General features: G+C 39.9%; 1 protein-coding gene across 5 annotated transcripts in view; it reads left to right on the top strand.

Annotated features, from left to right (window-relative positions):
* Positions 1-15,353, top strand: part of zmym2 (zinc finger, MYM-type 2) — a 160,372-nt gene that overhangs the window by 44,224 nt on the left and 100,795 nt on the right. For all 5 annotated transcript variants that reach the window (XR_013577108.1, XR_013577107.1, XM_078545484.1 and 2 more), the window contains exons 3-6: positions 3,630-3,715; positions 6,294-6,378; positions 6,943-7,231; positions 14,937-15,117. Coding sequence is in view for 3 of the 5 variants with exons in the window: in XM_078545484.1 (XP_078401610.1) it covers positions 3,630-3,715; positions 6,294-6,378; positions 6,943-7,231; positions 14,937-15,117 (641 nt within the window). In the remaining 2 variants the exon portion in view is untranslated. The remainder of the gene's footprint in view (positions 1-3,629; positions 3,716-6,293; positions 6,379-6,942; positions 7,232-14,936; positions 15,118-15,353) is intronic.

Below are 15,353 nucleotides of genomic sequence, written 5' to 3'. Positions count from 1 at the left end.
TGTGCAATCATCTACGAACATCCCACTTCTGACCTGATGATGGAGGGAAGATTATTGACGAAGCAGCTGAAGATGATTGGGCCTAGAACACTACCCTGAGGAACTCTTGCAGTGATGTCTTGGGACTGAGATGATTGACCTCCAACATGCTTTTGTGAAAGGGAAATCATGTTTAACTAATCTGTTAGAGTTTTTTTGCAAGTAACATGCAAGGTGGATAAAGCGGAACCGGTAGATGTGGTGTACTTAGATTTCTAAAAGGCATTTGATAAGGTACCTCATCAAAGCTTACTATACAAGATAAGAGCACATGGTGTAGGGGGTAATGTATAAGCATGGATAAAGAATTGGTTGACTAACAGGAAGCAGAAAGTAAGGATAAATGGGTCTTTTTCAGATGACAAGCTGCAACTAATGGAGTACCGCAGGACCACTGCTGGGTCCTCAACTATTTGCAACCTATATCAATAACTTGGATGAAGGGACTGAATGTATGGTAGCTAGGTTTGCTGATGACACCAAGATAGGTAGGAAGGTAAGTTGTCAAGAGGAGATAGAGAGTCTGCAAAGGGATATAGACAGGTTAAGTGAGTGGGCAAAGATTTGGCAGATGGAGAATAACTTGGGTAGATGTGAACTTTTGGCAGGAAGAATAGATAAGCAGTATACTATTTAAATGGGGAAAGATCGCAGAATTCAGTGGTACAGAGGGATCTAAGTTTCCTGGTACACGAGTCATATAAAGTCTGTATGCGGGTATGGCAAGTGGTTAGGAAGGCAGATGGAATGTTGGCATTTATTGCAAAAGGAACGGAATATAAAAGTAGGGGAATTTTACTACACCTGTACAGGATATGATACCATATCTGGAGTACTGTGTGCAGTTTTGCTCTCCTTGTTTAAAAAAAATTATAATACCATGAGAAGCAGTTCAGAGATGGTTCAGTGGACTGATTGCTGGGATGAGGTGGTTACCTTATGAAGGAAGGTAGGACAGGTTAGGCCTGTATCCATTGGAGTTTAGAAGAATGAGAGGTGTGTGAAGATGAATGTTATCTTTTCTAATACTTTTGGGAATATGTTGGTATTTCTGTGAGGTCCATGGATAATTAAACTGGGGGAAGGTTAAAAAAGACAGCTTGTCTGTGAGAAATGAGAGATGGAAGGCAAAGGAGCTAGATGCATGCATTTGTACTGAGAGGCTGTGGTGAAGCTGGAATTACAGGTATAAAAGTTGGGTTTTAAAGTTTGCATTAGGTGATAGGTAAGGACTTGTTTTTCAATAGGAAGGTATGAAAGATTTTTATATTTTGAACAAAATTGAGTTCAAAAAGGTGCTTAAGGACAATGTAATCTAGGATGAAAGGGGAAAAAAAGATATTTATGGGAGATGTTTTGTTGAATTGAGTTGATTGTGTGGAGGAGATGTCCTGAGACCAGTTAGCGATCGCCCGCTCCGCCTGGCAATGGTGGGCCGCGTTTCCCACTACTGCATGTCAGGAACCTCATTTTAATATATCTGCATATAATTATAAACCCTCCTCACTGGAATCATCCCCTCACAGTGAATCACCCAGGCATGTTGGCGTGATTGCACATGACGTGTTTCACAACTGTACATAAGCGATGGGCAGCACTTGCAGTCATCAGCACCAGGCTTCGCAGGCGGCACCACATCACTTTTAGTGGGGCTCACGGGCAGGAGTGGTGAGATTGCTGGACCTCCTGCGGCCAGAGCAGGGGTGGCGGACATCATGGCAGGCCTCCAAAAGGTATCCTATTGACAGGTCACTGAACTCTTCCTAGCTTTCAGGGCCATGTCTTCACTGGGGCCGCCCTGAGCTGCAAGCATTGAGAATTGTGTGCACGGCTGCAATTTGGATATGGCACCTGGAGTGAAGGAACAAGTGGCGAGACGGCATGTTTCATGTGGCTGCATAATTAATCAAGCAGGAAGCAGACGAAACGACGTGAAAAGCAGCCATTGCGGCTGGCGAGTAAAATGTCCTTTCCCCATTCGCCACTACACTTAGTGCAAATTTGGGACAATTCTACTCTTTGCTTTCAGAAAGCAGTCTGTTTCTGAACATCCTTTGGATTCCACAGCAGAGTGGAAGAGAGTGAAAAGTTGTGTAGTATACTTTATTAAGGTAGCAGCAGCTTTTGCCTTGGGTAATATTACTGGATATTTATGGTAAAAATCTATAAGGGCGCTGTTGCCATGTAGTTTACTTGTCTGTTCTGACCAAGTGAGTTTTTTTGGGGGAGTATTTTGTAAGACTGTTTCAACTGTGTAATTTTACTCTTGTTTAAGGTTTTTTTTCTTCTTAATCTTCTAATTTTAAAATCCCATAAGTGTTACTGGGATTCTATGCTTCTGGGATCAGTAGTTTTCCCCTCATTTTCAAAAAAAAAGGAAAGTTATGATCAGTAAGTCAAGTTTCCCTCTAGGGTTTGGCTTGCTCAACGAATAACACCGACTGCGGTCGTAACAGGTGATCTTATTGAAACGTATAAGATCCTGAGGGGACTTGATAGGGTAGATACCCAGAGGATGTTTCCTATTGTGGGGGAGACTGAAACTAGGGCACATGATTTAAAAATAAGGAGTTTCCCTTTTTAGACGGAGATGAGGGGAAATGTTTTCTCCCAAAGGGTTGTTGGTGTGTGGAATTCTCTTCCCAGAAAGTAGTGGAGGCTGGGTCTTTGAATTTATTCAAGGCAGAATCAGACAGATTTTTGTTAGGCAAGGGAGTCAAGGATTATGGGGGACAGACAGGAAAGTGGAGCTGAGACCACAACCAGATCAGCCATGATCTTATTGAATGCTGGAGCAGGCTTGAAGGGCCAAATGGCCTACTCCTGCTCCTGTGTTCCTATGTCCCTAACAGCCACAACCATCTTCCTTTGTACTTGACTCCAACCAATGGAGAGCTTTCCCCCGGTTCCCATTGACTCCAGTCTTGCTAGGGCTCCTTGAAGCCACACTCGGTCAAATGCTGCCTTGATGTAAAGGGCAGTCACTCTCACCTCACCTCTGAAGTTCAGCTGTTTTGTTTATGTTTGTACCAAGGCTGTAATGAGGTCAGGAGCTAAGTGGCCTTGGTGGAACCCAAACTGAGTGTCACTGAGCAGATTATTGCTGAGTAAGTGCCGCTTGATATCACGGTCGAAGATTCCATCCATCACTTTGCTGATGATCAAGGGTAGATGATGGGGTGGTAATTGGCTCAGTTGGTTTTGTCCTGCTGGGCAGTTTTCCATGTTGTTGAGTAGTTGCCAGTGTTGTAGCTATAACTGCTTGGCTAGGGGCGCAACTAGTTCTGGAGCAGAAGCCTTCAGCACTATTGCCAGAATGTTGTCAAGGCCCATAGCCTTTGCAGTAACCAGTGCCTCCTTACTCTTGCTATCCATTTTTTTTATATTTCTAGCTAGCTTTCTCTCATACTCTTAATTTCTTCCTCACTTTTTAGTCATTCTTTACTGGTTTATTTGTACAGTTCACACTTCAGACATGCCCCCACAACTACATTAAACAAATTGCTGTGATATTTCCTCTGTACTGCTGCAAATTAACATTTTTTGAGCTTTGGGATTCATTCCTTGATGTTTACATTGCCGTTTTCCAGGTAACATGCAAAATATTTTACCCAAGACTGCTAACCGAACTCAGGAAATGGCTGAAGATTCTGAAAGGAAAAGGAGCAATCATAAGGTATTTTTAAGCTGCGCTTTTTGGATTTCAGTGTATGCAAAAATTTGATTTCTTTTTAAACTTGAATACACTTTTGATTCTTCCGCTTTATCCATTTTTGGATTAATTTAAAGCACTTTTACCAGAATTTTAACCAATTATTACAAGTACTTTTGCTCAGAATAACTTGCTTCGTTTCAATGAAAGCATGCTTTGGATAATGTTTACCATTGACACATCTTTAATAAATGGGGTCATATATTTTTACTTTTGAGCATGGTAGAATGTATTGGTAAGTTTAATCTACGTATCATGCCAAGCACACTAATTTGTGACTTCTTCAGAATTTTCTTACTGGTTTACCAATGTATTGCATTGCAAGAGTGGCACGATCTGGATTTCTACCAATAATTATCCACATGGAGAGTTCCCCATCTTATCATGCCAGCCAGTTCAAAATTTAAGACAGCACTCTGGTCTACTTGTTCATATCTCTTACTGATGTTGTTAAATGATTCAAAGATTTGAGAATAGGTTGCTGCTGTTTTTGGCAAAAGGTTGGTATGTTGAAGAGGCTGTAAACATGAATGGGAAAATAGTTTGCAGATAAAATTGGTTTAGAGGACAGGGGATAATTGGACCAGGATGCAGAGAAATAATTTAGTATCCCATTTTAGAGTCATATATATTTTACCCTTTTTATATACTTCAAATTTTATAGCACAAAAACAAGCCGTTCCTCCCAACTGGTCTCTGCTGTTGTTCATGCCCACAAAAGGCTCCTATCACTTTCCTTCAACTCACCCTATCAAAATATCTTCTGTTCCTTTCTCCTTCATACCCTTATCTTAAATGGCACAATGCTATTCAGTTCAAACAGGTCATGTGCTGTTATTAGGCATATAAACAAATCATCTGAAATTGCATATTGAAAAAAATTTTGGAGTACAAAAATATGTCATCATTGGGCATCACTGAGTATATATTTGCATAAAAACAAAGGTTTTAGCATAATACCAATTTATTAGGTTAAGTTAATAACCACACCCAAAGTTTCTATGGTAATTCAACTAACTTGTCAATATCCAACAAAAGGCTTTTAGTTTAATTTGTTCCTGATATAGTTTCCATTTTATATAAAGATGTCATTCTATTCACTTATGAAATGTATGTGCTAAAGATGCATAATATTGAATACAATTGTGTATTTTTTGTATTTGGTTTTGTGTGGTTATAGTTAAAAGAACATAGCATTTTGCTGTTTAGAAAGCAGAGGAGGAGAGTTGCTTGGAATATAGATGTTTGTCTACAGTATAGTCTGAGGGCTTTGAAAATGCAAACCTGAGACACTATCCCTCCTTTCCTTCCTCGCACCCCCCACCTCTGCCAAAATCTGGATGTTCTTAAATGGGAATTGGAGTTGATAACATGACAGGCCTTGATATGCTCCATTCTGTCCATGGAACTATAAAACAATTTACACTCCATTCTGAGGGGTAAGGGCAAAAATAAATATGAATGTTGACATTGATTTATTGCACTAGAACTTTATGATAGGGTCATTTCTTACATAAGGCTTAACTTGTTTTAAATTATATTGGTGCTGCTTTCTTTGATAGGGTTGGGTTGCTGCTGAGTGGGACATGGTGCCATCTGTGCAGTTACACAGCAGCCTGAAATTTCAGGAAAATCCATGTATAGGGTCACAAATATGGGTCACATAAAAATATAAAAATAAATCTTATTGCGTTTTCGATGTAAACTGTTTTGATTCAACAATTTTGGAACAGCCACTAACTGTTCACATACTACAAAAACAAAAGTTAGTGATAGGCAAGCAAAAGAAGTGAAAAAAACAATTTTTACATTCTAAATTAAAATGGGAGTGGTGACATTGTGGGCTGAAACATTAAATACAGTGAGCAGAATAACTGAAAATTTAAGATTAACCCAAAGTTTTAAATCACAGCTTAGCCGAAGATAACCCGAAATGATGATTGAAGACTAATTGTTTTCTAAGACACTGAAGATATTCACAGACTAGACACAAACTCACCAAAAGTCAGGTTATGTAATTACAGCATTCAATGTTTACACTTGTGAAACACATAATAAATGTGGGTATAGGAAATTATGATAGTGGAAGAAGATTGACAATCTGGCAAACATGTGTTGGCAAATAGTGCAGTCAGGAAGTGTGGGCAGATGCAAGATTCTTATGATGGATTATTTTGTTTTAGATTTTCAATAAATTTTGCACAGGATATTCTCTCTCCATTCTGTTAATCTTTGTCAAGTTAGCTTTTAAGTGTTTTCTTCACGGTATCAGCCTTGGCTCAGTGGCAGCAACTTTGGGTGTTTTTTGTTTGTTTAGGTCAGTGAACAAGTTGGTAGTCACACATTAATTCAAGAGTCACGATGTTAGAATAGATTATATGAAAGGACATAATTCTGATCCACTGTTTTCATTCTGTTGCAGATTACAGTGGTTACCTTACCTTTGCCCCACTCCATCCTTAGTTTTCAGACTGCACAAACTTATAAAACTTCAGAGTTTCTTTTAAATACAAATAACTGATGAATAACAGCATTTTTTTAGGTGAACAATGGAACCTGTGAAGATGTAACCATGAATGCCATAAGAATCAGTGATGTGTATGGATCCTCCAGTCATCCTGTAAATGGTGAATAAAACTGAGTTATTTAATATTTTAGTTCAAACTATTCACAATAACTCAATATACAATGGCCAACAGTTTTTTTTTGCACAGGTATGATTTCAGATTTTTATAGCTAAGGAATTCAGTTTGTTGCAAGAAAGCTTTGCCAGTTACATTTTTAAATCCTGAACAGCAGAAGTATTTGCTTTTGGATTTGCAGTTTATGATAAAAGTTTAGATTACATTTTTATTTGAAAACTTTTAATCAGTACATTCAAACATATAGGTTAAGAATAAATATTATAGAAAGAAAGTAGTTGCAAAGTATCTACTTTAAAGAAATTGAACTTTAACACTTTGTTAATTTAAGTGTTTCACGAATTGATAAGTATTTCTGAAATTGTGTTCTTAGTTTTATGTGATGTATATTTGATTAGTTAATTTTTCACTAAATGAATTCCTGCTGCTAATTTTTCAGTAAGGTGGGGAATAGCAACAATTTTGAATTGCTAAATTTTGTATTTTAACATAAGGTTTAAAATGGAATGAAGCTCTAATGACTGTTAAATATGAATATTTTATTTCAAGATTCATGGCTATCACTATCACCTTCGTTCCCCACAAATCGTAAGCTGAATGTTTCAGATTCTGTTGTGCCTATGGCGCCTCCTTCAAAACCAGTCTTCCAGTCCTCTGGACTTCAGCAGCAAGCTAAGCCATCTATGAAAGTCATTTGCGCTCACTGCAAAAAGCCGTTACAGAAAGGTCAAACAGCATACCAGAGAAAAGGTTCATCTTACCTCTTCTGCTCTACTACTTGCTTATCATCGTTTTCTCATAAGCCAGCCCCAAAGAAACTGTGTACTACATGCAAAAAGTAAGAAACTATATTTTCGTTTTTGTTTCCTATGTTAAAAATCGTCATCCTGTGCATAATTAATGTTGTGGAAGCAGTTGTGTAAGTTTACTTACAGTATACAATTTTGATTTCACTACATATTTGTTGCAAATTATGACCAGAGTACCAAACATCTTGGCTGAATTTTGCTGTTAGTTTTGTTTCCTTACCCTTCAGCTCAAAAAAAGGTTGTGCTGGAAGTCTGAATTGATAATTGGCAGTGGGGTATCTGGGACATTGGTGAACAGTGGGATCAGCATTCTATCTCTAAAAAAGATTTAAGGATTCAGAATCACTGGACAAAGAAATAACAGTGAAATAGTCAAATTGATTATCAAAAAGAGAAGTAGAAAGGTAAAGAGAGCTTGGATTGAAAGAAAAAAGGAACAGAAAAATTTTTTACATTGAAATTTTTAGAAACAATTTACCATCTGCAGGAATATGTCTCCAGTTTTTTTTCCTTTCTGGACTGGAGAGGTTAGGTGGCATTGTAGGCATCTACTCAATAGAAAAGTACTTGCACTTAATTTTCTGTGGTGAGTTTAATTGGCAATGAATGTTCAAATGCATCAACTTCTTGAAACTCAAGAAGGGATGTTGGGTCAATCTAGGGAAGTTAGGTCAATCTACTGTTTTCTTGCACAGATCACTGAATAACTTGTGGCGATTCATGGGGTATCTCCTTCTCAGCAAGTTGCTGAACGATATACACATTAATAACTCATCCTCCTTCAGGTACCAGGCTCTAAGAAGTCGGTGGTGATCGTGGACTTCCATTGGATTGGTCCATGATTATGCTTGGCAAAGTACTGCTATGGTTTGCTGTACAGTATGCTGCACATAGCATGAGTGGGAGTGTTTCCTGGTCAGCCATCAGCCACTCTTACTGCTTGCCATCAGGCATATTGGAAGTGTTTACAGGCGGTTAATCAACCTGTTTGGCCACACTATGAATGCACCTTCCATGGCCATCAAGTTCTGAAGTGGGACTTGAACCCAGAGCTTCTGTTCCAGAGGTAGAGATACTACCACTGTGCCACAACACCTCCACAACATAAATAATAGCATCTCATTTAACCCTGCGATTATTTTGGCAGTAAAATATGCCCCATTTCTTTACAGTTGCTCCATTTGATAATTCAATTAAGTAAATGGCTAATAACCTTTGCCCAAATAACTTTGGTGCTGGTAACATTTTACTGAAATGCTTTCTGGCTGCAAATGTATGAAGTGTAAGAGGTCCTGTGAAATTACAATGTAGCTTGATACCTCACAAAGAATACCTCCTTGGGAAAATTTTAGCACATGTTGAAATGCAGTGATTTATTTGATATGAATGACTTGTTTTGTGCACAACATTGCAAGTTACGTGACATTCTGTTTTTATTACAAGTTTGTTGAATTTCCTACACTCTTGGTCACTGTATGTCAGTTGATGTACTGTTTTATAATAAGAGAAATCAGAAATATATTATTCCCCAAGGTGGAGATCTGTTTCTTTAAGACCAAAGACTGAGGGTAATGCTCTGGGTCCCAGGTTCAAATCCCACCATGGCAGATGGTGGATTTGAATTCAATAAAAAAACCTGGAATTAAAAGTCTGTTGATGACCCATGAAACCATTGTTGCTTGTTGTAAAAAAAGACCCCACCTGGTTCACTAACGTCCTTTAGGGAAGGAAATCTGCTGTCCTTACCTGGTCTGGCTTACATGGGACTCTAGACCCACAGCAATGTGGTTGACTCTGAAATGCCTGGAACTTACACCACATGGACTCTAGCGGTTCAAGATAGTGGCTCACCACCACCTTCTCAATGGCAATAGTGGATGAGCGATAAATGTTGGCCTAGCCAGCGATGCTCACATCACATGTGAATGAATTTTTTTAAAAATTCAGGCAATTCAGAAATGTTTGATGCTTTAAAGCTGTTTTGCATTGGTTACTTGACATTTATGCATACGGACGTGCTATTTTTAATGTGTTACCAGCCAGTCTACCACGGCATAGTGAGTCAGGACACACTTTTATGCAACACAAGTGTTTTGCAATGTAATATACAGGTTTTATTTGGACTATTGATATCCAGCGATTGAATAGATCAAATTCTATTTTCATTGCATGGTATTTTAAAATTTCTTCTATTTTTTGAATCAAACTGTTTCTTTCCCTTCAAAAGTAAATTGTCAGCTCAGTTATTTTGTTTCTGTAAAGCCCAGGATAGATCTGTGTTCAGCAGAATTAGAAATGGGCTAGGTCATGGAGGAACTGTAAATGGGTGTCTTGGAATTTTACTGGGCAATGGAACAAAGGTTATCTGCTGGAGTACTCCTCAGATTTATAAGTAATAAAAAAGATGTGAATTTATATTGTACCTTTTGTGACTTCGGTATCCCTTAGTGCTCTGCAACTAATTAAGTACTTTTGAAGTGTGGTCACTGTAGTGTAGGAAATATGGCAGTCAATTTTTGAACAGCAATATGAAAATAGCCAGATCATCTGTAGGTTGTGATGTTGATTGATTGATAACTATTCGCCAAGACACTAGGGGAGCTCCACAGCTCTTCCTCAGATTAGCATTGCAAGATCTTATACATCCATCCGAAATGACAAGACGTAACCAGTTTCAACATTTCATCCGAGAATACTGTACTAGAGTATCTTCTAGATTTCCTGGAATGGGACCCGAACCCAAAACCTACTGACTCAGAGGCAAGTGCTACCACTGAGCCAAGGCTGACACTTGGTACTAGTATGAGTATTAGGGGGTGGGGATATTTTGATGAGGCTTAACTTAACTCTCAGTGCCTTAGAGATAGTCAGTATATAGTTTTTCCTGAAACTATTTATTCATTCTATTTACAAAGACCTCATAGTAAGTACATGGAGCAGTCAGTAAACACGTTAATTTATTGAACAAAAATCGCATAATTGACAGTACTCCTAATGTTTACTTTGCTTTGACCATTAACTCAAAAGAATTCAAAAATTCATGTTTATGCTGTTGCTACATTCTGGTACACAAAACTAATTTATCTTTGTGTTTGAACCCCCAAAATGCGATACTGACATTTAGAAATGGCAAGGGCCCCAAGAGCAATGCTGTTGGTCATAAAAAATTACAATATTTATCTCGAAAAAGATGAATAACCCTGATAAGTTTGAAAGCTCACTTTTTTAATCCCAAATAATTAGTGATCTCACTAATTGGGTGACTGCAAGTGAGAAGAGCTTACCAACATCGGTGGCGTAATGGTATTGTCGCTGAACTAGTAATCCAGAGACCCAGGGTAATGCTCTGGGGACCTGGATTCGAATCCCACCACAGCAGATGGTGAATAAAAATCTGGAATTAAAAGTCTTATGAAACCATTGTCGATTGTCGTAAAAACCCACCTGGTTCATCTTTAGGGAAGGAAATCTGCCATCCTCACCTGGTCTGGCCTGAAATGGCCTAGTAAGCCACTCAGTTGTATCAAACCGCTAAAAGTCTCAAAGTAATGAAACCAGATGGATTACAAGGCATTGACCTAGGCACCAGAAATGATAACAGCAAACTCAACCTCCTTGCTAACATCTGGGGGCTAGTGCCAAAATTGGGAGAGCTATGTCACAGACATCACCATCACCACCTTAGCAGAGGTTGCGGCACAGTGGTATACAGTTGGGAGGGAGTTGCCCTGGGAGTCCTCAACATTGACCCCGGATCCCATGAAGTCTCATGGCACCATGAGCAAAGAAACTTCCTGCTGATTAACATGTACCGCCCACCCACAGCTGATGAATCAGTACTCCTCCATGTTCTTCCTCCACTTGGAGGAAGCACCAAGGGTAGCAAGGGTTCAGAATGTACACTGGTTGGGGGACTTCAATGCTCATCATCAAGAGTGGCTCAGTAGCACCACTGCTGACTGAGTACTAAAGGACATAGCTGCTAGACTGGGTCTACGGCAGGTGGTGAGGGAACCAACAAGAGGGAAAAACATACTTGACCAACCATGCATCTGTCCATGACAGTATCGGTAGGAGTGACCACCACATAGTCGTTGTGGAGACGAAGTCCTGTCTTCACATTGCGAATACTCTCCACTGTGTTGTGTGGCACTACCAACCTTTAAAATGGGATAGATTTCAAACAGATCTAGCAACTGAAGACTGGGCAACCATGAGGCGCTGTGGGCTATCAGCAACAGAATTGTACTCAACCACAATCTGTAACCTCATGGCACGGCATATCACCCACTCTACCATTACCCCCAAGCCAGGAGTTCAACCCTGGTTCAATGAAGAGTGCAAGAGGGCATGCCAGGAGCAGCACCCGGCATACCTAAAAACGAGGTGGCAATTTGGTGAAGCTGCAACACAGGACTCCTCGCATGTCAAACAGCATAAGCAGCAAGTGATAGATAGAGCTAAGCGATTCCACAACCAACAGATTAGATCTGAGATCTGCAACCCTGCCACATCCAGCCGTGAATGGTGGTGGACAATTAAACAACTCATTGGAGAAGGAGGTTCCACAAATATCCCATCCTCAATGATGGGGGAACCCAGCACATTAGTGCAAAAGATAAGGCTGAAGCATTTGCTACAACCTTCAGCCAGAAAAGCCAAGTAGGATGACCCATCTCTGCCTCCTCCAAAGACCCTCAGCGTCACAGATGCCACTCTTTCAGTCAATTCGATTCACTCCACGTGATATCAAGAAACGGCTGAAGGCACTAGATATTGCAAAGACTATGGGCCCTGACAATATTCCAGCAATAGTACTGACTTGTGCTCCAGAACTTGTCGCTGAACCAAGCTGTTCCAGTGCAGCTGCAACACTGGCATCTACCTGGCAATGTGGAAAATTGCTCAGGTATGTCCTGTACACAAAAAGCAGGACAAATCCAACCCGGCTAATTACCACCCCATCAGTCTACTCTTAATCATCAGCAAAGTGATGGAAGGGGTCATCAATAGTGCTATCAAGCGGCACTAGCGATAACCTGCTTACTGACGCTCAGTTTGGGTTCCACCAGGGCCATTCAGCTCCTGACCTCATTACAGCCTTGGTTCAAACCTGGACAAAAGAGCTGAACTCCAGAGATGAGGTGAGAGTGACTGCCCTTGACATCAAGGCCGCATTTGATCAAGTGTGGCATCAAGGAGCCCTAGCAAAACTGGAGTCAATGGGAATCCGGGGGAAAGTTCTCAGCTGGTTGGAGTCATACCTAGCACAAAGGAAGATTGTTGTGGTTGTTGGAGGTCAGTCATCTCAGCTCCAGGACATCACTGCAGGAGTTCCTCAGGGTAGTGTCCTAGGTCCAACCATCTTCTGCTGCTACACCAATGACCTTCCTTCATCAAAAAGTCAGAAGTGGAGTTGTTTGCTGATGATTGCACAACGTTCAACACCATTCGCAACTCCTCAGATACTGAAGCGGTCAATGTCCAAATGCAGCAAGACCTGGACAACATCCAGGCTTGGGCTGACAAGTGGCAAGTAACATTCGCACCACACAGGTGCCGGGCAATGACCATCTCCAAAAAGAGAGAGTATAACCATTGCCCCTTGACATTCAATGCCATTATCACCGCTGAATCCCCCACTATCAACATCCTGGTCAATGGTAACTGAACTAGCCATGTAAATACTGTGGCTGCAAGAACAGGTCAGAGGCTAGGAATCCTGTGATGAGTAACTCACCTGACTCCCCAAAGCCTGTCCACCATCTACAAGACACAAGTCAGAAGTGTGATGGAATATTATCCCCTTACCCTGTTGAGTGCAGCTCCAACAACACTCAAGAAGCTTGACACCATCCAGGACAAAACAGCCCGTTTGGTTGGCATCCCATCCACAAACATTCACTCCCTCTACCACCGACGCACAGTGGCAGCAATGTGTACCATCTGCAAGATGCACTGCAGGAACACACCAAGACTCCTTAGACAGCACCTTCCAAACCCATGACCACTGCCACCCAGAAGGACAAGGGCAGCAGATCCATGGGAACACCACCACCTCCTCAGTATCTGAGGAGTTGTGAATGGTGCTGAACGTTGTGCAATCATCTAAGTTCCCCTCCAAGCCATCACCATCCTGACTTGGAAATATTTCACCGTTCCTTCACTGTTGCTGGGTCAAAATCCTGAACTCCCTCCCTAACAGCACTGTGGGTGTACCTACACCACATGGACTGCAGCAGTTCAAGAAGGCAGCTCACCACCACCTTTTCAAGGGTAATTAGGGATGGGCAATTAATGCTGGCCTAGCCAGTGAAGCCCTCATCCCTTGAATGAATTTTTTAAAAAGTGCTGAGAGCGAATATTTGAGTAAAAAAAAACTATATTTTGTAGTCATTGACATAGACTGCAACCAATCTGGGGCAACCAAGGCATTTATGGGCAAAGCATCAAAACCAATACAATAATCCAAATTCATGTTCATCAGTTGCAATTAAATTTAAAATCTTTTGGAAACAATAATATTGTAGTAATAGGGCAAAGACATTTAGACTTTTCTGTTGAGAATTTTTTTTCAACATGTTCACTTTATTCTTAGGTATAAACAAAATAGGTGGTTAATCACATACTTAATTGTTTGTTTCATTGTCTTGAGTAAAATTAAGCAGTTCACGATAGATCTGGAAATCTAATGATTTATATGCAAAATACAACAGAAACGTTGAAAATTTGTCCTCCACATTATTTTGAAATAGTTCGGTAAATAAAAAGTCTCAAATCCTATTTGAGAAGAAATAATCTTCTGTTTGCACTGGGAATCCTACTGATGCAAACTGTGAAATTGTGTGGACTGCACATGCTCAAGACTATAGCATCTAACCTTTGAGTGATAACTTTAGGAAAAAGCCTGTCTTTCAAAAAACCAAAGCCTTCAAGTAAAAACATTAATGAAGCTATTCAAAACATATGAAGGACCATGTAATTAGTACTTTTAATACAGATACTATGTAATGTATCATTTCTATTGCTCTAGAAATTCTAGCTTAAACCTGTACCCAAAACTATAGCAGCATCTTTAGGTTGCGTTCATAAACAGTTTAGGGCTGGCCCAATGCCATTGATTTTTTTTGTCTTGTACAAATAGATCCCATTGTTTGAGTATTTTAAGGTTGTTTCATCTGAAAATTATAATGTAATAGTTTTTAGTCAGTTCCTGAGGCTTCTTTTAGGCATTATGATATCAACTTCAAGTCTTGGGAGAAGCTCACCAAGGACCGTTGCACCTGGTGCAACCAAATTAAAAAAATGGTGCGGCCTCCTTCACAAACAAACGCATATCACAGGCAGAGAAAAAATACGTGGAGAGCAAATCCTGTGCCGGCACTCGTCCAATACATGATCATCTGCAGTATCCTGTCCTATTTGCAGCAGAACCTTCTGGGTGCAGATCAGTCTTAGCAGTCATTTATGTACCCACCGGAGCCTTACTCAAGATGATGCACATAGTCTTCTTCGCCTAAAGGATGAACAAGATTGTAAAAAAAAATTGAAAGCAGTTTAGCTGAAAATGTATTTATTAGGTTTGTAAGAGCACTAGTATTTTGTAACAGGAACATAGAAGTCACTGTTCCTCCTTTTGTGAGACCCATTTATCCTTCCGTGACCTTTTCATTTCTATTGATTTTTATATAATGCTTTTGATATACTAATGAAACTTGTTATCCTATTTCGCAGAGAGATAACTAATATGAAGGGAACAATTGTTGCACAAGTAGATTCCAGTGAAACATTCCAGGAATTTTGCAGCACGTCCTGCCTATCTTTTTACGAAGAAAAACAAAAAGCTCCAGCACATACAAGTCATGTTACCCAAGGAAATTATGGGAAATGCACCATTTGTGGCAAAATGACTGAGGTATGCTTTTATTTTTTTTTCCAGAGTTCACTATGTTTGAATTTTCTTACAAGTCAGATAAACACTGTTGAGCCTAACTGGTTTGTTTGACATGTAGTTTGTCTTCTCCTAATTAGAATTACACATGACACAGAAACAGACTATTCAGAAACAGACATGTCACAGAAATATTTCAGATTCTTTTACTCTCTTTCCTGTCCTCTCTTCACTGGTATAACCTCTCAGTCCTTGTAAAT

This window comes from Cetorhinus maximus, chromosome 7 (genome assembly GCF_964194155.1).
Source record: "Cetorhinus maximus chromosome 7, sCetMax3.hap1.1, whole genome shotgun sequence".
Lineage (NCBI taxonomy): Eukaryota > Metazoa > Chordata > Chondrichthyes > Lamniformes > Cetorhinidae > Cetorhinus > Cetorhinus maximus.
This window is presented reverse-complemented; position numbering and strand designations above follow the sequence as displayed.